This window comes from Mustela nivalis (assembly GCF_964662115.1).
Source record: "Mustela nivalis genome assembly, chromosome: 12".
NCBI lineage: Eukaryota > Metazoa > Chordata > Mammalia > Carnivora > Mustelidae > Mustela > Mustela nivalis.
The window spans coordinates 28,391,466-28,417,701 of NC_139031.1; the positions used below are offsets into that span (position 1 = coordinate 28,391,466).

The following is a 26,236-nucleotide window of genomic DNA, read 5'->3' on the forward strand; positions in this document are numbered from 1 at the left end:
AAGAATGGGGATCTGATAAGAATAGAAAGATGACCCAAAAGTGATTGGCAACAAGATTTTGAGATGAAAGGATCTAAAGACAGTGAGTATAAGTGGAGGCAAAGACATATTTTTGTGACTATTTTAAGATCCTGATTTTATTCCCACATTTTCTTTCTTTTTTCTTATTCCCACATTTTCTGAAAAACACATCTCACCAAACTAGATAAAAGCAGCAGTTAGTAATCATCAATTAATATTTGTGAAAATACTTATTGAAAAAACAATCATAATACTAAACATTTGTGCATTGCTCATTCTGTGCAAGGCATTGTTCTGGGTACTTTAAAAGTATTGGGGCGCCTGGGTGGCTCAGTGGGTTAAGCCTCTGCCTTTGGCTCAGGTCATGATCCCAGGGTTCTGGGATCGAGCCCCGCATCAGGCTCTGTGCTCTGCAAGGAGCCTGCTTCCTCCTCTCTCTCTCTCTCTCTCTCTCTCTGCCTACTTGTGATCTCTGTCAAATAAATAAATTAATTACTTTTTTAAAAAGTATTAACTCATCCTATCCCCTTACCAGTCCTGGGAGACAGAGCCATTATCATCCTTATATGGCAAACAGTAAACTGAAGCACAGACAAGGTAAGCAACTGGCCCAAGGACACTGGACTACTGAGTGGCCAAGATGGGATTTACACACATGTAGCCTGGCTTGGTCTGCTCCTAGCTCCTGTCCAACAGCAGATGCACAATCAGGTCAGAGCAGGCACTTGTTCTGAAAACTACCTTCGAGAACCATTAATTCCACAGAAATCATGTATTTCCCACAAAACATAATTTGGTTCTACTTACATCTATTAATCCACAACCCCAGATTGGTATTTTATCAACCCGTTTGGCTGCACAATCAAGAGAATTCTCAAAACCATCCCAATGAAGATCAGAAAAGCAGCTTCAAAAAGCCAGGACAACTAATTCTGGGTCCTTCTAAGTGGCCCAGTGTGGTTCCTAGAATTCCAAAGGCCCAGATCTGAGCCTGGTGGCTGTGCCCGCACCTGACTCACCCTTGACACCGGGGATGGGGCTGTAGCATGAGGTTCGCGGTGGTGAATGTTCTACTCTGCCTAGAAAGGCTGTAGGTGGTTTGGAGAGTTGAGCCTAGGGTGGGCACATCAGAAAAGAGGTAAGAGGGAAAACATCAAGGGACCCCCCAGGAAGGAATGACAGTCAGGGCTGAGGACCCAAGCTTCTCACTACCCAGGACTGGCAATTTCCGTCTGCTATTGAGTTCCCTATTTAAAGACTAAAACAAAACAATGTTTTGCCCGTGCAAATTCACATAACATCTGCCTGTATGTAAATATTATGATAAATAAGAAATTAAAAGGGTTATTTTAGTTGATGAAAGAATCAACATCATCCTCATCATAAAAATGCATAAACAAGTTCAATTTCTCATTAGGCCCAGGTATTAGCTTTCTTAAATAACTCCTTTCTTATTTTTTCATATTATAAAACAAACCTAAAATACAGTATAGTGGCTCAAGTTGGATAGAAGGGGTATGATATAGTACTTTAGGTATAGATCTGCTTCTTTCTGGTTATGCTTCCCAGAGGTTCTTGGAGCTTCTGTCTCTGTATTTAAAAGACTCATGACAGTAAATGCCTCATAAGTGGTTTTAGAGACTTATAAGAGAAGTATAAATTGCTTGACAGTGCCTGACATATAATAAAAACTTAATGTTACCTCCTGCTCTTATTTTAGGTAATTTATCTATAAAATAATTCCGTGCCATAAATCAAGAGGCCCTACTATAATTATCTACAAAACAACCCAAAACTAAGTACTTATCCTCTGATGACTATCTATATTCAACCTCTCAGTGTAGGTAATACTTGCCTACTTCTTTCCAACTCAGAATGCCTCCAAAAAGAACAATATATGTTATTGTGACACTTTTATGTCAAAGTGGAGAATTGAAAACCTCACTTAATTTTCCTTTCCAAGTCAATTCATGGACATCCTGAGTAATATAGAAATAATGCCTTACATATTACTTTTAAAGATTTACAATATGTATTCTTTTATAAAGCATTTTCATGACAAGTCTATGAGAATATAATGGTCAGTATAATTGTTCCTCTTTCACAAGCCTAAAAAAGAATTCAGGTCCTCTCATACCTGGACTGTAAGACTGCTGACTTCTACTTTCACTAGGTAGAAGACTAGAATTCTTTTTTCTTTTTTTTTTTTAAGATTTTATTTATTTATTTGACAGACAGAGATCACAAGCAGGCAGAGAGGCAGGCAGGGGGAGAGGAAGAAGCAGGCTCCCCACTGAGCAGAGAGCCCAATGCGGGGCTCGATCCCAGACCCTGAGATCCTGACCCGAGCTGAAGGCAGAGGCTTTAACCCACTGAACCACCCAGGCGCCTGAAGGCTAGAATTCTTACAAGTACATGCTTTCTTACAGATGCTCAGAAATGGATGAGGCAAAATGGGCCTTCAAAAGGCTCTCTCACTGGATGTGAACGAATTACCTACTTTTGTCCTCTGTGGGGTAAGTTGACTGTTTGATCTGCTACACATTTTCTTATGAAATGACTAACACTGGGATTGTACTGCTGCTATGACTCTATGAAGTCATTGGTTAAAATGACTCAGAAGAAAAGAAAGTTCCATTATCTTACCAATAGATGGTGCTAAGAGAAATTTAAAGAAAATTGTCTCAAAAGTTCCTGTGTCACGAATCAGAGGATTTGAATGGGGTCTACTATAAAATAGAGTCTATGCTGCTTTCCCAGACAGAAGCGCACCCAACCCATCATCAATGAGTACAATAGCTTCCAGAACTACCCCATTCATTCACTTAATTATAGTTCTGCCAAGACATGTATCCTTTCTAATCACAACTTCAACTACAAATGAAGGATTCTAAGATTCTATTTAGGAAAATAAATGTATTTGACTTTGTATATGGCTTGCTGCAACTCTCATTTTGGGTCTTCATCAATATATTTTTCAACAGAACAGATCCGATTGGAAGACGTTAAATGCTTGTTAAAATGTTTTGGCCTTAACAAATTGTTATTAATTATTACAGTTTTAATGAGAAATTCAAGAGACTAGTAAAAACAAGAAGCGTCTTCCCATGAATAATGTGTTCTATAACATACCCTTTAAGAAGTTGTGTGCATTACAGTCAATGCATCACTTTACTGGGATTTTATTTCCTCATGTTGATGATATCTTGCAAATCAAAAGTCAGCTCATGGTCTTAGACTTCCAAGAAAACGAATGAACAAAGAAATGAGGAGAGAAATCTTACTAACAATGTTCTTCTTTCATAACACTTGCAATTTTGTTGTTCAATATCTATTTCTACCACCAAAAGAGAGATTATTTTGAAGTTCCACACATTTTATTCTCCAGCACCAAACACACACACACACACACACAAACACACACACACACTCTTTCTTGATAGATAGATTTAATTAATATAAAAAAATTAAATGTATGTACCAACATATATTTATATTTTTATTTATTTATCTAGATAGATTTAAAAGTGCATAGATAATGCTGGTAAGGATGTGGAGAAAGGGGAACCCTCCTACACTATTTGTGGGAATGCAAGCTGGTGCAAATACTCTGGAAAGCAGCATCGAGGTTCCTCAAAATGTTGAAAATAGAACTACCCTATGACCTAGCAATTGCACTACTGAGTATTTACCCTAAAGATACAAACATAGTGATCTGAAGGGGCACGTGCACCTGAATATTTATAGCAGCAATGTCCACAATAGCCAAACTATGGAGAGAACCTAGCTGTCCATCAACAGATGAATGGATAAAGAAGATGTGGTATATATACACGATGGAATACTATGCAGCCATTAAAAGAAATGAAATCCTGCCATTTGCGACAATGTGGATGGACTTAGTGAAATAAGTCAAGTGGAGAAAGACAACCATCATATGATCTCCCTGATATGAGGAAGTGGTGATGCAACATGGGGTGTTAAGGGGGTAGGAGAAGAATAAATGAAAGAAGATGGGATTGGGAGGGATACAAACGATAAATGACTCTTAATCTCACAAAACAAACTAAGGGTTGCTGAGAGGAGGGGCGTTGGGAGAAGGGGGGTGGGGTTATGGACATTGGGGAAGGTATGTGCTATGGTGAGTGCTGTGAAGTGTGTAAACCTGGCGATTCACAGACCTGTACCCCTGGGGATAAAAATATATGTTTATTAAAAAATAAAAAAAAAATTTTAAGTACATAAATAAATGAATCAAAATTACAGTATAGTTCTCCTTTCCTTATTGAGTTTACTAACAATCAAGTATATAACAGTCAGGATGAATTCTCACCACTTCAACCAGCTGAATTCTTGAACCTGATTTTTTTCTGCAACTTTCTTAACCTAGTTCCTGTAATCCCCATACAGCGCAGCCCTTAATCCCTTAAAAATAAAATGTTTGTCTACTTCTGTATGAACTTTTTTGTCTGTTTTAAAGAAAGTTGTGTTTTTCAGGCATCTTATTGAGACTTCAGATACACTACTACTGTAGTAACATTTTTTGTTTGTAACATTTTGTTTGTAACATTTCTGTTACAAATACAGTGGCTCAGGAAGAACTGAGCTGGGGAAAATAGCACAGTCACTGCTTGGGTGATGTAATTATTGAGGAAAATGCCAACAAACATAGTATAGTTTGTTCTAGCAGATTACAAACTAAGTTGTGTGTGCACATAACAAGCTACACAGCTACAGATTAATGAGTGCAGGTTGGGATGACAGAGTAACCAAATCCGTGAAATAAATAAACATCGTTTACTGAGTTTTCATTATGTAATGCAAAAATTAAAAAAACTTTACCATTTGAAGTTCTTCACAGTTTAACAAGTTTTTTGGTATTGTGTAGATGCAATGCGACTGGCCTATTTTTCATCAAAATAAGTAAATGGGGCCTGCCATAGAGATTCAGACAACAGAAGGGATTACCACTCTTACCACCTCTTCCTTCATGATCCACTGAAACTCAGAATTAATAATCAGAATCACACACATTGTACATGTGCTCTGCAATGTGGCCTCTGTCATATAGCCGTATTTGGCACAAGATTACAAACCCCAAGTGAAACAGAAATACCTAGCTGGAGGCATGAAGTACAGAGGTCACAAACCAGTCAAGATTTACCAAACTTGCCCTAGCCAAGAGCAGAGGGATCCCTCAGCTGATTGGTCTTTAGCAAGACTTCAGAGATGTCAATGAGCTGCCAAATGTTTACTGAAAAATGGACATGCTGTGCCTTTCAAATGGCCCTAATGCCAAATGGGCAAAGTGTAAAGCCATGAGTGACAGAAGAGCGAGAGACAGTTTGGGGTCAGTCATCTCGGTCCAGCTTCTCCCAAAGAGAAAACGACAAAATTAGTCCCTTAAAGCTCAGTCTCATCCACACATCCCAGTGCTAGTGGCCACCAGAGCCCTTCCTCTCCACCTTGCCAGTGGCCAGGTACGCAGCACTATACAGTGTGTATGTGTGTGTGTGTGTGTACTCCTAAACACACTGACAAGCTGGTTTCTTGTTTTTTAAGAAATGCTGAGTGGAAGGACGAATTCTGTAGTTTCCAACCAACAGACTATATACTAAACAGCAGATAATTTCCCCCCACATTCAAGGAAATGGAGCAAGGCTCTGCTATCAGTTTCCAAAAAAACCTCCACTTGATTCTGGCTCTGATTCGTTAACTCAGAGATTTAGGTCTCCCAGGCAGCGCAGTGAATTTTATGGTTGGGTCAGACTGTGTAGGTGAGTGCCACATTTCCATGATTCAGCAGTTTCCATGAGGTTCTGACTAGTTTGCAACGGTGTCTGAAATTCTTACCAACAGAATTATTCATTTGGGCTGAAGTATGTGTGGGGGAAAAAAGAAGTGCATTTGAGACAGGAGAGCAGAGCAGCCCTCAGTAATTTATTCAATCAGCCGGCTCTGGAGAGACAAGGTCTGAGAACATGTGAGAACTGGGCTTTGTGGCAGGAAGTAGGAACGAAGCAGGGTGCAGAAAGACAAAGCCACATACAGCCAGCAGAAGGGCACTTGGGCACCCAATGGACAGGATCCAGTTCTGGGTGCTGAAGAGAAGGTAACTATTCTCTCACTTCAAAATGACTTGCGGTGGGGGCAGGGACATGGGTTGCTCTGCGTAAAGAATGCGGTGGGCTTTATCATAACCTGTCAAGCTGTTTCTGCCTGTCCTATATCTCTTTCTTCCCTTGGGGTTCTGTTCTCCTCTCTCCATGTGGATCCAGTGGAACGGCCAGTCACAGCTCCTTGCCTCCTCCACCCATCTCTTGAACGATGTCCCCTCGAAATTCATATGTTGAAGTCCTAAGCCCTAGTGCCTTGGAATGTGACTGTATTTGGGGGGGAAAAAAGGTCTTTAAAAGAGATGATCGAGTTCAAACGAGGTCTTTTGGACAAAGGCAGGAAGAGGAGAGGACAGTTAAGTGGGCTGTTGAAGGGACAGCAGAAGGAGGAGACTGGCTTGAGCAGAGTTAGGTTGAGGGAATAAGGGGAGACCTGGCAGGAAGGTAGACTGCCTCAGCCCTCGGGGGCCTCAAAAACCATGCTGAGGAGCCGGCCAGAGTGAGGTCCTAAGAAACCAGGCTCCGGACTCATTGTGCCTGTGTGCATATACCATTTGTTAGATGTGAGATCCTGGGAAATGTACCTAATTTTTCTACCTTGGAGTAAAAGAGAAATCACAGTATCTCCTTTACGGAGGCACTGTGAGCACTGAATGAATTAATATATGTATGTTTATACGTAAGAATAAATTTTTAAGAGAAAACATTGTTACTATATAGTTTACAGATGGCTATGGTATACAGAGGCAAAACTTATAAAGTAGATGATGTACAGCATGTAAAGGGATTGCTCTTCTTTCTTTTATTTTTAACTCAACAATATAAACATTTTTCTGTGACAATAAATGTAGATTTCCATCATTTTAAATGTCTTCATAGCTTTCCACTAATAAATATGCTGTAATTTGTTCACATTTGAAGTGTCTGTTACTCTAGTATGTAAAAATTACACATTAATAGGGAAGGTATGAAAAAAATATGTATTGCACTCCATTTACATTTTTCATTTTGTTTATCTCTGTTTTCTATCTTTTCATAATTAATGTATCTTACCAATGTCATAAAGCCCTAATGAAAAGGAAAGGTAAAAGGAATTAAAAAAAATTCATGTTTGATCACTCTAAAAATTTTACTTCTGTTTTCATTAACTTCCCTCTCATAGGTGGCCAAAAACCTGAATAGGATACAAGAAGGAAAGAGAAGAACATTTCTCACTTTCATACTTGGACAAACAGAGTCATGACCATATTCTCTGCCCCCACTGACTGCTATTAACTCTCTCTATTCTCAAGTTCCTGATCTAAAGCCATGATTCCCAGGCAGAACTCTTTCTGGGGTCGGGTAGGTGTCAGGAAGTTGCTTCTAGGAGCCCCCAAGAGGATGAAGAGAGTAGGGTCCCACACATTATCAATCAAAGCAGTTCCATTTCTTTGTTAGAGTTTCTGGGATTCCCACCCCCAAGGTTTAGAGTTCAAATAAAGAACCCCAACGTTTAGAGTTCAAATAAAGAAAAATAACCCACGTAACATTCACTGCCATCTAGATCAATGCTCTTTCTTTCTGATTTAGGTTTTCTGGCCATATCTCAGACACCCTGGCTTTCACAGGATCCACAGAGAAAAAATGCTGAAACACAACAGTCGTCAAGAAGTATTGGATTTCCTCTGCTCTGAATGTAGAACCATTAAGATGAAGAAAACTGTCCAGCGAGTTAAATCTATAAGAAGTACTAAAACAGTATGGGGTAGGAAAGAGAGGAAAATCTTCATTTCTATCTTCCTACTCCATCTTCCTGGCTGTTAGCACTTAACTTCTCCTCTAAAGAAATGGTGAACAAATATTTAAAGACCTTTGAGTTGAAATGGTACAAAAATAGGAGCCTACCTAAGAGAAGTACAAGTCCATGTCCGGCCTGCACGAATGAACAATCAACTGTGAGAGAAAGTGTGAGGCTTGTCCTTTTAGAAAGCGCTAAGGTCATGAGTATTTTGGCTGCAGTGGTAATCACTTGGAAGTTGGAACTACCTTATGTATATTATTGGCATCTTTCTGCCTTGCATGTATGTAATAGTATAACAGTTCTGTCATACTTTTGTAAGTGCAAATACCTTCTTCCTTAAAATGGGTAATTCTATCTTGGAGGAAGGGGACGGTCTTTTCAAATTTGCCAGCCCCTGTCCTTTGCCTCAAAGTCTCAACTCAACATTGAGTTCATAATGGCTAAACAGATGAATCCATCCAAGCTTTGCCAAGACCCTCTGATGCTGGGTAGGACTCTCCTTCCACATCCCTGACCCTCTCCATTAATATCCTCTCTGGCCTATTATATACCAGGAACGACGACCACACACTGAACCTGAGAAGTGAAAAAATGTCCTGCCCTCAGGAAGACTCCGTCCTGGTGGGAAAACGAACACATACAAATACAGCTAAGATACCATGTGACTTGGCTATGATGGAGGTTGTCACGTGGTTCAACGGGAACACAGAGGAAAGAAAGTGTCAATCTCCAAAAATCAACTTCACTTGGAAAGTACTCTTGAGTCACAAAATACACAAAAATGTTCCCAATTATTATTTCTGGGTTGGTGAATTTACAATATTAATGCTTTCCTCTTTATACTTTCTTTATTTTAAAAACACAAGATGCTCAATTTGGAAGAAATGTGTCCTTATCTTGCCCCTTGACTTTTAGGGGACCTACAGCTAAATGACAGATTAAACTCCATGCCTGGTTTCTAACTTGTTTAGCCCAAATGATGGTTGGCCAAAACTGTAGCAAACATTCTTTTACAAACCCCATCCATACCATCAGCACATTCTGCTGGCTTTTCTTTCGAAATATACCCTGACCAAGGAGGAAAGGATTTTCTCTATCTACAGAGAACTGAACAGAGCAGTAAGAACTACAGTTTACTTCCATCAGCCTTGGGAAGCAGGGACGTTCCTCTTACATCTATAATGCAAGTTCTAGGCATAGTTCTTCAATTTTTTTGTTTGTGTCCTCATGAATGTTTTAGAAATTAGGACAGGCTGCTTTAAGGGGCCATGAGCCAGCTGTGGTGGTAGTGATGGCTGAGCTGACAACTGCAGAGCAGTATGATTTTTCTTTCCATTTCAGCAAGTGAGGAAGACATCCTCAGGATAAAAACACAAAAACAAAAAAACAGCAAACTTGTGTGATTTCCTGTTGTGTAGAAGCAGCAAAGTCAGGTTGTAGGATTTTTCTATAATTGGTGGCTTAAGGGCTGCTGTGGAAGAAAAATACAAATGTTGCCAAGTGCTTGCAGGGAAATATTTCAAGTGGTAGACTAAGTGGTCCGTGCTTGGTAAGAAAGGAATTATGACCAAAAATGGCTGACAGAGAAAGGAGCAGAATTAAGAGCATTAAATGTGTCATTTGAGGTTCCAGCTTCTGGCATTGAAGAAGTGAAAATGCCAGAAAGGCTGATTATGAAGTCATGAATTAGTAAGCTTTCAAAGATAGGGCAGTGCTGTGTGGTGAAAGGTAGCAAGCAAGGCTACCAAAGTTGGACACTGAAGTTGACGAGAAATGAAGGTCATGGGGGCACCCGGGTGGCTCAGTCACTGAGTGTCTGCCTATGGCTCAGGTTGAGCCCCACATCGGGCCGTCTGCCCAGTGGGAAACCTGCTTTTCCTCTCCCACTCCCCCTGCCTGTGTTCCCCCTCTCTCTGTCAAATCAATAAATAAAACCTAAAAAAAAAAAAAAAAAAAAAAAAAAAAGGAGGTCATGGATTTGATGACATCAAAGAGGTGTGAGGTTAGGAGGATGAAAGGTCATCGGTATGGGCATCAAACCTGACAGGATTGATGGCAGATTTGAAGTAGAAAGGAAGAAATGAACCTGGGTGACAATTTCCTTATGGAATATCTTGAATGATGAGGATGTCGGTAGATGACAGTGAGAAGAAGTAGCGAAGAGATGCTGATGGTCCCTCCCAACTGCAGAGATTAAGGCTTTAACAGAAAACCCAGCGTCATTGTTCTCAGGGGTTAGTAAAGCTACTGGTTTTGTGGGGAAAATGGAAACTGGAGTTAACAAGGTTTAGGAAAATGCTGAGGGGAAGGAGCTTCGAGAAGTACAGGGATAAGGAGGTGGGTGAGGAAGGACCACTTCAGTGGGATCTGAATCTCAATGGTGGGTATTATAGAGGGCACGGATTGCATGGAGCACTGGGTGTGGTGAAAAAATAATGATACTGTTATGCTGAAAATAAATAAATTTTAAAAAAAAATTAAAAAAAAAAAGAATCTCAATGGTAACTGAATTTTACAGGAATCAGAAACATGGGGGCATTTTCCCTAAGTTTCTCACACCGCAACGTTGCTGAGGTGCATCTGGGTGATGCCATGTGGTACCGCCTTGTACTTTCCCACGTCCTCACCTCCTCTTCTCTTCTTGAAGACCAAATAGCTTATGTTAAAGAGTCTATAAATTTGGTGTCAGGCCAAATCTGAAAATGTGTAGGTTATCTGACCTCTCAAGCTTCTGAATTTGCTATGAATTTATTCAAGTCACATGCCAGGTCCCTGACCACATTCTGTTCTAGAATCTAACTTTCGATCAAGTCATGAGAGAGCTGGACCTCACTGCTTAGACGCTAGACAGACTGCTATAAGGAAGTCTAATCAAATTGCTTTATTTATGAAAGGGATGGGGGAAAGATAACTCTGGCTGGAGTCTCAGTAATGGAGTGGATTTTTCCAGGCAAAAAAGAAGGGGAGAAGGGTATGACAGAATGTTGTCTTGAACTAAACTCATGGTAGAGACAGAGAAAATACATAGATGGATCCAAGTAGCTTTGGAAGTGGACAGCTTGCTGGTGAATTGAATGGGAATTTGAATGCACTTCCAGAAATTCTACCAATTAGAAATTCATTGGGTTTGCAAGCTTCTTTTATAAAAATGCAAATACATCTAAGAGGCTTATGACTGGGGTAAGGGTGTAATTTAGTCTGAATTAGTTCCATCAGCTTACTTTCTGCTATCACCTAGCTGATGTCAGTCATACTAAAGAGATGAGTTTTCCTTGGGGAAAGAATGTTTTGCATAAAGGATATAATCATGTATGGGACAGGAGGTGGAAGTCTTTGGAAAGACAGAAACATGAAGGAATGTACAGGAGACACAGAGAAGGGATTTTGTATTCGAGAGGACAAAGAAGAAGCAAGGTGGCCTTCTCTGAAGGTTTGCCTGATTGCCTTGTAGAGACAAGTCCCCAGTTCTTAACAATGGAAATGTTTCCATTTCTTACAGACTTGGAGAATATTCCTCCAAGTTATAGCAGAGGGGAGGGAAAAAAGTGAAAGCAACAAAAATTCTCAAATGGTATTAGGCATTGACAATTTCCTATGTCACTTTGTTTAAATCCAAGCTAAGCTATCCAATTCCCTGACAATATTTTGCTGACATCATATGACAAACAGGAATTTTTAGATCTGGAATATTAAAATTAATCATCAGTGCCACATGAGATAAATAACTTACTGATCAATACTTAAAAATAATTTCAATTGTGTTATTTAAAAGATGTGTTTTATGCTTGACAGTAAACATCTATAATTTTTTAAAGCCCAGTTATCTTTAGATACATCAAATGTTTTTTTTTTTATTGTTTTCCTTTTTCTTCATGTACCCACATGTTACTATTAAAATGAGGACACAGATTTCTAAAGTGTTCAAAATGCTACCTTTGCATCAAGTCTGGGTACACGTGAAAGCCAATGCTGAGAGCTAAGATAAAACTACTGGAAAGAGTGAGTAATGCCCCCAAATTTGGCACACTTCTAACCAGAGTTTGTTGGATGATGAGACTGCATAAAAAAGAACAAAAACAACTCACAACCCAAGTAAAAACATTTTCTGTTATCTTGTTTTGTATTTATATCTCATTTAAATATGGGAAAGAAATTTTTATTTTATTTTATTTATTTATTTGACAGAGAGAGGGGTCACAAGTAGGCAGAGAGGCAGGCAGAGAGAGAGGGGGAAGCAGGCTCCCCACTGAGCAGAGAGCCCCATGCGGGGCTGAATCCCAGGATCCTGAGATCATGACCTGAGCTGAAGGCAGAGGCTTAGCCACTGAGCCACCAAGGTGCCCCGAAATCCTTTTTTTACCTTAAAAACAAACTTACTAAAAAGCAACAAAACCCTTAGCTAGAATTTAGGCCGACTAAAAGTTATGAAACTTTTTTTTTCCCCAAAAGGCAAAGCATTAAATGGCAGGGTAAAAATAAATCTCTGTGCTAGCCAGTAAAAATTCCATGGATTTGTGCCTTTCAAAGTGAGTCACAAGTCTAATGGCAGGTACATTCAGTTCGGTGATGAAACAGAACAGACGGTGTTAATCTCACCTGCTGTCTTCAAACACTTCTCTACCTCTGGCCCAAACTCTGTCCTGCTCCACACCCACAGTCCCAACCACATTTACCAGTATGATCCACCCTCCTCTCTTGGCATTGCTGTCTCCACCTACTGCTTATGGTAAAGTCTGGAACAGCATGTCTGCATGAGAAAAAGGCAGGAATCTCAACATTATTAATCCTTGTCAAATGCTGCATTTTGATAGACAAGGAAACTGAAGCACCACTAGGCTTTAAATCTTGCTCGGAATTATCATACATTGATTGAGCTTCAGACCTAGAACTCGTCAGGTATTCTTCTCTGAAACTGTTGGAAGACACTTATCCATGCATCTTTCACATTCCTGGACATTTTGCAAACAGAGGCACAGACAATCTTTGTCCTGAACTATCTTTTCAAAGATATTTATATAGCAGATACCCTTGAAAAGTAGAGATGGCGTCTCACTCTGGAGCAAAGAGGTTTTGTCTAGTATAACAAAAATAATGTCTCTCTTTGGAGCAAAGGGCAGGCATGCTCACTGTCCATTATAAAACACCCTAACTCCCTAAGCTCAGAGCTCCTCCACTGAAACACAAACCACTAAGTATACAAGTGTCACCTCGCCTGCTACGCGTCACCCTGTGGGAACTGGGATTCAGTGAACCGGTACAAATGCTAGTAGTCTGCCTACTGCTGTTGCTGTAAATAATAGAGTGTTTGTTTCTGACCCAAGAGTCTCATGTCTTCTGCCCATGCCCTGGGAAACTGGCAGGCAGACTTGTGAGCTTGGGAATAAGATGAAATCTCAAATCTTTCACAGGTTTTGCCCGAAACATAAAATCATAGTAATAATCAACCATATGAAGAGAAAAGATATTAAATACTGTGAGACCTGTTGCTTCATTTTTTGAATCTAGGATGATCCGTTTACCATTGTTGAAGCACGATGTGTTAGGTATAATATATAATATGCTTTATTCTTTAAATCCAAACACACACATACACCACAAACACACACACGATCTACTATGCTTTTAAAATTAAACTTATGAAATGGGTTTTCTTAGCCTCACTTTATGATTAAAAAAGCAAACAGAAAAACCAACCGCCTCTGAATCACAGAGTTAATACGTACCAGAGGTGAATCTCTGGTTTCAAAAATTTGGGTCTTGTCTACCTCCAGATGAAACACAGCCTAAATTGCCACAGGCCATTTTGACTTTAAATAAAATGGCTCAATTATAAAGTAGTTTGCTTACCTCTTTAATAGTAGCATATATTTAGGTACTAACATGTTGCTATCTAATCTGTATTCAATATTCAATATTCATTAGTCACAACAAATAGAATGTTTCTAATATTGTGAATACTGAGTTTATATCACATAGTCCATATTTGTAGCAACATCTACAGGAAAATACTCTATACAAAGCTTATCAGAAATAATGCTGGGGACTTATATGCTGTCCTCTAAAGGTAAACATAGAAGAAAATTATCTTTGATAATATTTAGATAACATGATAGGAGAAACAATTTTATTTAAAAGCCTATATATTCCATGAAATTATCCTGTTAGTCACAGAGCTAAATAGAAAAAACACTAGACAGAGTAGAAAAGGACTACATTATGTTCTAGAACCTATAGCTGTTCTTAAGGAAAAAATAATATTTAAAGCCAAAGAAGACAGTTAAAAGTTTCTTAATGGCAGAGAAGCAAAATATAAAATATGAACTTATATAAGAGTTGTTTGGGGAATTTTTTTTTAAAGTGGTAACCCATTTCTGGGTATAAATGAGCTTTTATTCCTGTAATTCTACATGTTCTGCTAAGTCCAAAGTTAAAGATTTTTTTTAAAGATTTTATTTATTTATTTGACAAAGAGAGACACAGCGAGAGAGAGAGCACAAGCAGGGGGAGTGGGAGAAGGAGAAGCAGGCTTCCCGCTGAGCAGGGAGCCAGAATATAGGGCTCCATCTCAGGACCCTGGGATCATGAGCTGAGCTGATGGCAGACATTTAACTGGCTGAGCCACCCAGAGACCCCAGAACCTTAATGTTTTAAATCAATCATTTTGAAATGTAAGCAGCAACAAAAATAAACATACTTTAAAAATATGCAGGTTCTGTTCAAATGGAAACAAAGTTTTTCCTTCAAATTACCTAAAATAAAGAATCCCTAGATACTGGCTAATAATACATTAATGGAAATAATTATTTTACTTGCATCTCACAAAAACATTTTTTTTTATATAAAATGATAAAAACTACCCAGCTGGAAGTTTACAGAAACAAATGAAACAAAACTTAGAGATTATGGAGTCAGTTACAATTGCCATAGAAAAACAATAACTATAAAAACAAGTTTTTTTTTATAAAAACAAATATTTTTTATTTTTAGAGGACTACCTTAAATTTAAAGTTGAGTTGTTGATTCATTTTCACTTTATTTTAATCCTTGAGAAATGATAGTAGAAGACTGTAGTCTTTACGACGGGATATACCAACGTGCTGTATGTTTTGTGTGGAAGCAAAAACTCCACAGAAAACCCCATGGGCTATGAGGTTTCTGATCCCACTAGGACACAAATGAAATTTTTAAAAATAGAATTGAAGCTCTGCAGATCTAAACTGTAATTATATACTGAAATACTTTCTAGGGGCATAAGCTGTTTAACATTAAATGGATTTTAAACAAGAAATTTGAGGAGCCCTTTCAACATGGGTTTTAAAGTAAGCTATAATTTGATCTATGAAGACTCACAGGCCATCTGATACTTTATTTTCCCCCACCTTGGGAACCTATGAAAAAATGAGATGGTAATTTTTGTCCCAAATTTCTAATGTTGTCAAGACATGGAATTTACTTATTCTGTATCCTGTGGGAAACACACGAATTGAGGGAATTTCAAAAGGCAGAAGCAAATTTCCCAAGATAAGAATTACTTAATCATGATGAAATCATTTTTAAAATCTTGCTTTATATAATTAAGAAGTATTTCAATAATTACAATAATTGCTTTTAAAACAAAACAGCAATTATTTTCAAGACAAACACAGGGGAAGAAAGGAATATTCACCTAGAGAGTTAGAAGGCAAAACTAAAAGAAAGAATATCAAAGTTAACGTTTGTATTCCTTTTTATCAGGATCTCCCCATGGGCAGAACCTTGTGGATTCTGGAAGATTTGTGATAGTGGAATGATAGACAAAGGAGCTAAATATGAGAATCTAAGATCTCATTATTCAGTATCTGCTGAAGGAGCCTACATATCTCACATGTTTATGCATAAGGACGCAAACTAGAGATTACCTGGAAATCTTCTAATTATTTGACATAATCCTTCTTTTCTGCAAAGCTGATGCTGTAAATCTGGTAATATGTTTACCTGAAAGGAATGAAAAGATTCTAGTGAGTTGAGCATTCATAAATGCTAAAGCAAAGAAAATGCAAAAACCCACAGGGTAGGGTTGTGAACTCTCCTCTACCTTTCTACACCCTACCTTCAAATCTCTGCAAGTCCACATTCAAATCCAGAATAATAAAGTGGTTTATTTGATAATATAAAACAAAAACTTGCCCTCAGAAAATTTTAAAATATTTGGGAATACTTCTGAAAACCTTGATATATTTCACAGCCATGATATGCGCTAAAACTAACAGAAAATACTTCTGTCCTTGCGGCAAATACAGTAACATGAATAACTTGACAGTTGCCAATTACACTTTGGCAGAAAACAGCACTAAACATACCCCAAAACAAACGAAACTCTGAAGTTCCGAAGGCCCTCAGTGATTTGAATCACAGACATTTAGTGGAAATTCGGTGCTATGCGTGTTTCAAACTTTAATATATAGACTTTATTTCACACTGAAGGGCATTTATTGCTTCTGGCTATAAAGCCCAGTCACTGTGAAACTGTCTTCTAACAAAAATTTGTTCTCAGAAAGCTTCACAGACATTATCATAAATTCAAATATATATTTTACCTTATAAAGAAAAGCCACCAAAGCTAAATTTTCTTCTTCATTTCTGAATTTACAGACTGATTATCTAGCTATTATCAACCAAATTCCCAAAAGAATGTCCCAAAGCCTTGTTAAAACTAACAGAAAGAGATCAAGATGATTTAGCTTGATAATCAGATTCACTTCTGAGAAATTATTGATTACTTTCAAATTAACTCCCTCTAAACTTACCAAGTATGGTAGTTTCTCCACTGTGTCCTCCTCACAAGGCTATTTAAAAAGAGCTCAGTGGGGCCTGGGTGGTTCAGTTGGCCTTTGACCCCGAGGTCATGATCAGCAGCAGGGAGTCTGCCTCTCTCTCTGGCCCTGTCTGGGCCACCACCCCCCCACCTCCACCCCCCACCCGCATCGCAGCTCATGCTCTCTCATTCTCTCTCTCTCTCTCTCAAATAAATAAATTAATAAAATCTTAAAAAAAAAAAAAAAAGAGCCCAACTGCAGTTGAAAAGAGAGAACCGGAAACACTGGTTTTTGGTCCACTTATGACATGTAACAGAATCATACTTGAGCACATCACTTTGTTTTGTCTCTTACAGCTTTTGGTCTCCAAATTCCGCTGCCTCACTAAGGTTTTGATCAATTTGGTAATTCAATCATCAGTCGTAGTTTTTACAAAATGATTCACTTTAGAGTGCTCTGAAACAGTGCATTGATTAAACATTTGCTAACCCTTGCCATCTTGTTAACTCTATTCATTTAGTCAGCAAACAGCAAACTTCAGCCCACGCTGTGTATGAATGAAGCTGGGGCTTCCGCTGAACCTGTACCTGTGAATCTGTATGAGCAACCTTGTTAACTACCCACGTTTGAGAGTCTCCAAAGGGTCCCTTACATTCTTCCTGCACTGGGAGTACAAAGGTTATAAGTATGGAACACTGTAGATGTTAGGGAAGTCTACATTTCTCAAATTCAAAAATGAGAAAGTTCAGAGACTAAAAGTAGAAATCAAAGAATAGTTTTCAGAAAATACTTAAGTTTACCATTCAGACTTCCTAAGAAAGGCTGGAAGAAAGAGAGAGAATGCTGCAAAAATATGGAGAAAGTACAATAAAAGTTGTTCTTTTTTAAAAGATAATACACAAAGAACCTTCCTAAATTACATACGCAAAAACTTTAAAAGTCAATAAACCTGAACAATTTCCCCCCGCATCAGCCAAATCAGTTGCTAATGACTACACAGAAATGTTTATAGAAGGACCCAGAAAGAAAAGTAGCATATTAGGTAAGTATCACTAAAGGCTATGTGTTTGATAGGGTCCAGTTGAAGACTTTCTCCCTCTTTCTGTAGAGCTCAGGGCAAAGGTGCTGCTACAGCAAGATGCTAAGAGCATCTGTGATGTGCTGTCTCATCCTCACAAACTGGAAGGAGTGCAAGAGTCCTGGTCAAAGGGATGCCCATAACTGAACTAATGGGACAGAAGACTTTGTGCAAAGACAGCACAGCTTGCACAGATTTCAGACAGAAGTGTGGTCGCTGTGTCTCATCAAAGAGGTGGCTTTCTGTGTGAGACCTGAGGTAGAAGAATAAACTGACTCAGGATCAACAAAGTATTTGCTTCAAGAAAGCAGAGCCAAGGGGAGCCTGGGTGGTTCAGTGGGTTAAGTCTCTGCCTTCGGTTCAGGTCATGATCCCAGGGTCCTGGGATCAAGCCCTCCATAGGGCACTCTGTTCAGCAGGGAGCCTGCTTCCCCCACCTTCTCTGCTGCCTCTCTGCCTACTTGTGATCTGTCTGTCAAATAAATAAATAAAATCTTAAAAAACAAAAAAGAAAGAAAAGAAAAAAGCAAGCAGAACCAAGCCAAGGAAAGCAACTGCCCCCAGGCTTCTGCCTTTCATGTTTCCATCTCCCACTCAATGACCTCTTTCCCGTGTTCCTTCCTCCAAAGCACATCTTTGGAATTCACAGAATCTTGACAGATGATATAACCCAAGGTGACACGTGACACCAGAAATAACATTTCCATTCTACTATGTAACAGAGCACGAAACTAAGCAGCTAAACCGAATAACTTGGCACAAAGAAATATATTCAAGGGCTATGGGTCATCTGGCTATAAGCAAATCAACAATATTACATGTATTTTCCATGTATTTCCATCGTTAAACCCAATAATGCTCTTCTATATCCTTGTGCTTGTTTTTTTTTTTACTTTTATGTTTATGCACATCATAAAATATATAAGATTTGCATCATTACTGAAAGGAACATCAAAGAGGTTTTAACTTGGATAGCTGACTTTTATACAACAAGCTTCTCCAGCTCAACATTGCAACATTAACATTATTTTTTAATAGGCTTTATTACTTTCAGGTAGTTTTAAGGTTCACAGCAAAATTCAGCAAAAGGTACAGAGATTTCCCATCTACCCACTGCCTCTACACATGCACAGCCTCCTCTATAAACAACCATCCACCAGAGTGTACCTTTGTTACACTTAAGGAATCTACACTGACACATCATTATCACCCAAATAATTATTTTCAATATATAAGGCTTTTGTGTTGGGCTTGAATGCTTTCCATACACATCTACGTATGTGTATGTTTCATATAAGCTGCTGTTCTTCTTGGCATAGAACCTTTCATATCTTTGAAAGGATCAGAGTGTGTAAGAAAAATGATAATGATATTTGAGCTCTGGGATCTTTCTGAGATCAAACTGAGAGAAAGGAAATGTACATGTAGAAAGATTTCAATCCCCACATACCTTCCACAATCCTAATCTGTGAGTAATCTACATTTAAATTGTTCCTGTTATAGATGATCAGAAGCAAAAGTAAAAAAATGATTCTTATTTGGAGACATAGTTCATTCATAAAAACAACAACCTATCAGTTACCAACATTGAGAAAGTGCTTATAAACGAAAATTGAAATTACAGTAATACCCTGAGCTCGTAAAGGAGACTAGACATTTGAATATGGACTGTTTGTAAAGTTTAAGAAAGCACTGCGGGGTGGGGGTGGAACTGGGAAGCCTCCTGGGAGTGACACATAGTTCACACTGTATCTTAAGGGGCTGCTCCTCGTCTTCATTAGATTGGTACACAGTTCTATCGATTATTTTATCAAAATTCAGATGTTCTCCAAAAGCTGTTCAGTATCATCCCCAAGGAAGAGAACGAATGACAAGAAGGGTCGTTATCTCCTTGTCTCTCTCATGCAATTATCGTTCCATCAAATTCACCTGAAATTGTGCTCAAATGCTTTATACTAAGAGACATTTCAGTAGTTCTCAGTGCTCCAAGGACTAAAAACAGCATCCTGGGTTTAGGGACTGCTAATCCTACAAACATTTAGAGCTAGGAATGAATCCCTCTGTTCTTGAAACATTAGAACCTTTCTGTTAAAGGTGAAATACAGCCCCAGTTACTAAACTTAGTGTTACCCCAAATAGTGGACCTCACTTCACTTTCAGCATCATGGGGACCCACAGAGTTTTAAAATCATGTTCCTCTCCTTCTGACTAATTAGCGACTCTGAGCCACTTGTTTTTCATAACAGATCTTCTGATGGCCTTCATTAAACTCTTAAATTCCAAAGCTCTGATGTGATAAATAATCCTAATTTGAGCAGGGGCTCTTCCTTTGTTCGTCTAAGAATCCCCAACGAACCTGAAGCAGCTTCTGTTCTGAATATATTATGTTGACATAAATAAGTCATGGTTCATAAAGATTCAAATTATTCATGTTCTAAAGTGACAGGTATCTAATATGTATCATTTAGAACGTTTGAATTCTTTAATAAGAGTATTCATTAGCAAAGGCTGTAAATGCAGTCCTAAATATATATATTTTTTAATTGCATGGTGATGTGGCCATGAAAACAAAATTCAAAGTCAAACTGCCCAAGTTTGAATTTTCTGGTTGCTTTATTTATTAGCTGTGAGGGCGTAGGCAAGTCTTTTAATTTTTCTGTGCTTCGATCTCTCCATATGTAAAGAATGGACATAAACATGTGAGCACTTAGAATGACGCGTGGCACTGATAGGAGGCCTTGGCAAGAGATTGACGAGAGAAGTGGAGAGAGTACTTATCTCCCCAGCCTTCTTTGCAGGGCTATGATTTGGAACCGGCTGTATTCCCCTATTTCATAGTTCCTTTCCGGTGATCCCTCTTTCTTGGTCCCAGCTCTCATTAGGTTTTGCCAACCACCCCTTCTAGGTACTCTTCTTTAGACGGAGGGTAATACAAGTATCTTACAAGTACTCTGGTCCCTGGGGCCTCTAATCATTTTTTTCCCCTTATCTTTTTTTTTTTTTTATTAGATTCTCTCTAATCTTGTTTCTCTTCTTTTATCAAAACCTCAGTAAATAGCTCCTTCATTAGTTTCTCTTCAGTTGAATCCTTTCAAGTATAGCATTTGTCTCCTGCTTGGAGGTTGACAAATACTCACAGGGAAGACTGTAGACTTTATCCTATAGTTGATGTGAAGCCGTTCAAGACTGAAGGGCAGGAAGAACCAGGTTCATTCAGCATTTTATTTTTCATCCTGATAACTGTAGGCAGGATGGATTTCAGGAGCAAGACATATTTGCTTCAGAAGTTAGGATTTTACAATAAACCTGGTCAGAATAAAAGTAGTAAATATGGATATTTGAGAAATAAGAGACTTGAGAAGTATTTAGGAGTTGAATTCCTTAGTCCTGGTAATTGACAGAATGCAGAGGACAAAGGAGAAGAAGGGATCAAAGGGGAAGGCCAGATTTCTGCCTTAGGAAGTGACAGGACACTGATGACCAATAGAACAGTAGTCCTGCCGAGACACTGGATGAAAGAGTAGGAATGATGTCCCACGGAGCATAGGAGCTCATCTTCCTCGTGTTGAGTCTGAGGTGCCTGCGTGATATGAAAGTGAGGTTTAACAGGCAGTTATTCATATGAGCCTGAAGCCTGGGAAAATGCTTGAATTTTAGATGTTACTTGTGGAAATTATCAACCACCTTGGGAATGGTGTTGAGGAGCACAGGCATGTAAAGTATGAGCAGAGGAAAGGAGGCTATGAAAACAGAGAAGGAAAGGCCAACGATTTATAAGAAGGAAAAAAAAAAAAACCAAGTACTCAGCCCAAAGGCCACAAGAGTCAAGATTTATAATGAGGAAGAAGATAACAAGATTGTCAATTGCAGAAATATCAAATAGTCAGGGTAGCTACTACAATACTATTTCACTACTGAGAAACAGCTACTACTTTTGATGCTTTTCTCACATTTGAAAAATACTATGGACCAAGAAATGCTGGTGTTAATATCCAAACGGCTGTTAAAATCTACAAACATTTTGAAAAGAATATTTACCTTTTGATGTAAACCCAAATGGCATACGTCTTCTTGGGATATGCAAGGTTTTCCACCAGCTTTCCTAGAAGACAGGCAAATGAGCAGATCCCATGCGCCCAAATCACCTAACAGCAGAAGAATATTGAAAAACAAACAATTTTTATCAGATTTTTGAAGAAACCATTTTTAGATTTAAGAATATTATTTAAATCCTAAAACACAAGAAAAATGATTCTGAATATATTTAAAAGTTGATATTTGAAGTAACTGAAATTTTCAACTTTTCTAATTTAGAAACATTTTTATATTTTTATATTTAGTATCATATCAGGGAAAATTCACTTACGTAAAGCAAGTCTTAAAACTCCTATAAAAGACTAAAAATTAAATGTTTTAAGTCACATATTTTATAAATTTATGTAGTCTTATTTAGAGATTGGGAGGAAGGATGATTAGAAAGTCTTTTAAGATAGGGGGTGATTGCAAAATCAAATAATGAAAAGTCAAAACACCAAATATTTTGTTCTAGGCTTTGGTATCACTATCACTTTTCACAAATCTTAAAAAAATACACTTTTATAAGATTTCTTACAAAGACTAAGTTGTGGTCAGCAGAAAATAAAATTCAGTGAAAAATAAAAAATAAAACAACAGGTTTTATCTAAAAGGAATTCATGGTCTAGTTATAGATAGCAGAGTTAAGCTCAAAATACAGAGTATGACATGGACCAAAGTAAATCATATTTCAGCTATCTACCAAGGACAAAGCTCTTTGCCAATAAATCGTAGTAACTTGCCAAAATAATCTCAGAAGAGTACATTCTTGCTAGTACTTGAACATTCGGAAATTAACATTTGTGTGTTATAAGTTTATTTTCCCTTACTCTCTTTGATTTATTTATATGTTTTTATCAACATGTCTTAACATAATTGGTGCTTTAAACACATTTTTTAAATGAGGGGGAACTGGATGGCTCAGTTGGTTAAGCATCTGCCTTCGGCTTAGGTCCTGATCTCAGGGTCCTGGGATCAGCATCGGGTGTCCCTGCTCAGCAGGGAGTCCACTTTTCTCTCTCCATCTGCCTGTCCCTACCCACCCTCCACCCAGGTGTTCATGCGTGCACGTTCTGTCAAATAAATAAATAAAATCTTTAAAAAAATTGTTAAATGAATGAATAACTAGCCCATGATATGGTGTCAAACATGTTACTTTAGAGACAATATAGAAATAGGTAACTAAAAAATAACCAAAAGAAGAACACTAAATAATGTATAAAAGGATTGATATTACTTGGGGAACTTCCCCATTTGAGGTAGAAATTCACTTTTAAAAAATTAAGCAATTTCTGGACACATGGTCTGATCTGTTGATCAGTCCTGAGATAATGTTCCTTCGGTAGCTCTTCATGCCAGAACTCACAAGTCATCTCTTGCATTAGGTATCCGTGGTTTCTAAAAAGCTAGAAAATAACCAAATCATGTCTTTTAAAAATTTCACAGAAGAATGTCTCACTTGAACACATAATGCTTTCAAAGAAGGGCTTTATAAAAAAAAAAAAAAAAAGATTGATAAGGAAGAGGGACCTATGACCCTCGGGAATGACATTTCACTCTGCACTAATCAAGCCCTTTACCTTTTGACAAGCCCTATGCTCTCTGGGCCACTGGTTCCTCTGTAATTGTTCTGTTTCTAGAAGAGAAGCCTCTCCACCAAACAAAGGGATCCAGACCACTGAACTCAAGTTAACATGTGAGCCCTCGTCCTAGAGCTTCTCCATTTGCTCGATTTATCTCAAGATGCTAGAATATAGCACAATAGTTCACAGGGACATAGAGAAAAGATGCACGTGATTGAGGGGTGGGAGAAATCTCTCTATTTAATAGCCATCGACCTCTGGATTGTTAGATCTATGCCGTTCCCTGCACCCACACTTTGAAGGAAACTCCAAATGGATTCCTAGAGCCAAAAAAACACTCCACGATGATCCCACTACGAGATTGAAAACGTGCACCTGGCACTTTCAGCCAAAACCTTTTGATATGGACTTAAAAGGGAAAACAAAGAGAAAATATTCATTCAATATTATTTCTAGCCGAAGAAACACTAAACTAAAACACTAAAACTCTAGAAGAAACCTCCTGACATAATATACTCAACCCAATATGTTAAGAAGACAAGGCTATGCAACGAGAGGATTTCAAATCATGAACTGTACTGTTTGGACATTAAAAACACAGTAGGTTTTATATTCCTCCACGTCTGACACACTCCCTCCTTCACTACCCAAGGAGTACACACAATTTCTCAATTTGATTACAATATATATATTTAAGCCATAAATGTTTAAAACTGGTAAACATGTTTAAATAATTCAAAACATTTAATTTGTAAAGAATCTCCTACGAGCAGGACATTGTACTAGAATTATGAGTGTAAATAGCAAAAAACAACAAAAAAAGGAAAAGTACGGTCACTGCCCTGAACCATCTATGAGAGACCTAAATGAACATTAAAATCAATTTAGGATAACTAATAAAGTGCCATGCAGTTTCTTGACAGTTATAAGGGTGACCCCTTACCTCTCAAAACTATTTAACAAATATTTTAAATTTAAAATTAATATTTCAAAAACACTTTATAGCACATACATTTAACCTTAAAATGAAAGTAGAGGATAGCCCAAAGTTTCAAGTAATCTCTTCAGATACTTCTTGTCAAATTCTTGCCTCCACAGTCTGAAAAGTACTGATTGTCATCACTCAAAATTCCTATTGTTACCCTCACTGAGTCCTACCACAAATTTCTAAATCTGCTTCCTACTTAAATATTCAGTTTAATGGAAATTTATATTAGATCAACACCTTCAAGCTTATAATCTGATGAGTGTTTCAATGTATTATTTCAGTCTTAGTAATAATGACAAAAATAAACTTTAATAACTACCAAAAACAAAAAAACAATCTTGAGTAGACCTTTCCTCTTCCATCTCCAATCTTAAAAGTTAACTCCCTCCCCTGAGGCCCACAGCCCCTTTTTAAAGAAAAAGCTTTATTTGTTTTGTGAGAGGCACCATGTATTCAAACTTAGTTTTAAAAACCCCCAAAGCCACACTATAGTTAGAAAACCAGCAGAGAAAAAAGCACATTCACTAGCTGAGAAAAATCACATTCAGAAGTCAACATTGGAGCGTTTGGGAAACAAATGTGTGCCTTAGCAAAATTACAAATTGGTAAATATTGTGGGGGCTTTGGGGCTGTGCTCAACTAGCTGAAAGCAGGAGCAGTTAGTAAGCAAATGCCCCTGGGGGTACAGCAGAGATGCAGACCAAGGGCACGTAGGGACGGTCCAGCCTGCATGTAGGGTGCTTGTGGCCTGCATGATTACTATTTTTGTTTTTGTTTTTAATTTTAAGTATTTGCCAAAATGTGGATGTCAGCACAATTCACCTGAAAATCCAGATTTCTGTCTTCATTTGAAAACCTGAAGGCTGTGGTCCTACGGGGCCCATTTCCTACAAGGTGGAAGGCAGCCACTGACGGGAGCTGAGTACAGCTTCCCACATTTTCTCCTGTTTCTGCTGTGTGGCCCGGCCTGGGCCCCAGGAGCCTGGCTCTGCCTCCACGAGGCCAACAGTCCAAGGCCTGGTGTGAAAACTGTGAGTCGGTTTGTAAGAGCTGCTCATTCACCCTTTAGCTTTCAAATGAATTAGAGTTGGTCATTAGGTAACTTGGTCTTGTTAAGATGACTGTAGTAGGCAAATCGATATTTGTTCAGTTAGTCTTACAAGGATGTCTGAACACACGCTTTCATCTCAAGTTTAGCCACCATGCTCTCCCACAAGGTTGAGTAAGGTCATTTCAACTCCAGAGACATTCTACTACCCGTTAAAAGTTGGTAAGGACTGAAGTGTGGTCTCTTGGATTAGTTCTTTCTCACAGGAGCCTGGGAAAATCAGGCCAGGCCTATGGGCATTTTTTTTTTTTTTTCACTTATGCCTCTTCTCTGGAGTTGGACCGGTAGAGAGGATGAGGGATCATTCCTAGGTGGGCCTGTTCTCATCTCCTTCTCATCCACAGTTTCTTTGGGGACTCTTTTACGACATTCAGCCTGTCTCAGGCCTGTCTCCATAGTTCTATGTAGCCTAGGATAGGCTTTTTTCTTTTATAGGCACTGGGACAAACATTCTTTCTTCTTTTTTTTTTTTTTAAGATTTTATTTATTTATTTGACAGAGGTCACAAGTAGGCAGAGAGGAAGGGGGGAAAAGCAAGAGGGGGGGGGAGAAAGAGGAGGAGAAGAGGCTCCCCGTTGAGCAGAGAGCCCGACCCGGGGCTCCATCCCAGGACCCTGGGATCATGACCTGAGCTGAAGGCAGAGGCTTAACCCAGTGAGCCACCCAGGTGCCCCTGGGGCAAACATTCTTTAT

General features: G+C 38.5%; 1 protein-coding gene across 1 annotated transcript in view; it reads right to left on the reverse strand.

Moving 5' to 3' along the window:
• CPED1 (cadherin like and PC-esterase domain containing 1) overlaps window positions 1-26,236 on the reverse strand; it is a 264,193-nt gene that overhangs the window by 184,042 nt on the left and 53,915 nt on the right. The window contains exons 3-4 of the mRNA XM_082692704.1: window positions 21,829-21,935; window positions 15,816-15,891 (exon numbers count right to left, since the gene is read on the reverse strand). Coding sequence (XP_082548830.1) covers window positions 15,816-15,891; window positions 21,829-21,935 — 183 coding nt within the window. The remainder of the gene's footprint in view (window positions 1-15,815; window positions 15,892-21,828; window positions 21,936-26,236) is intronic.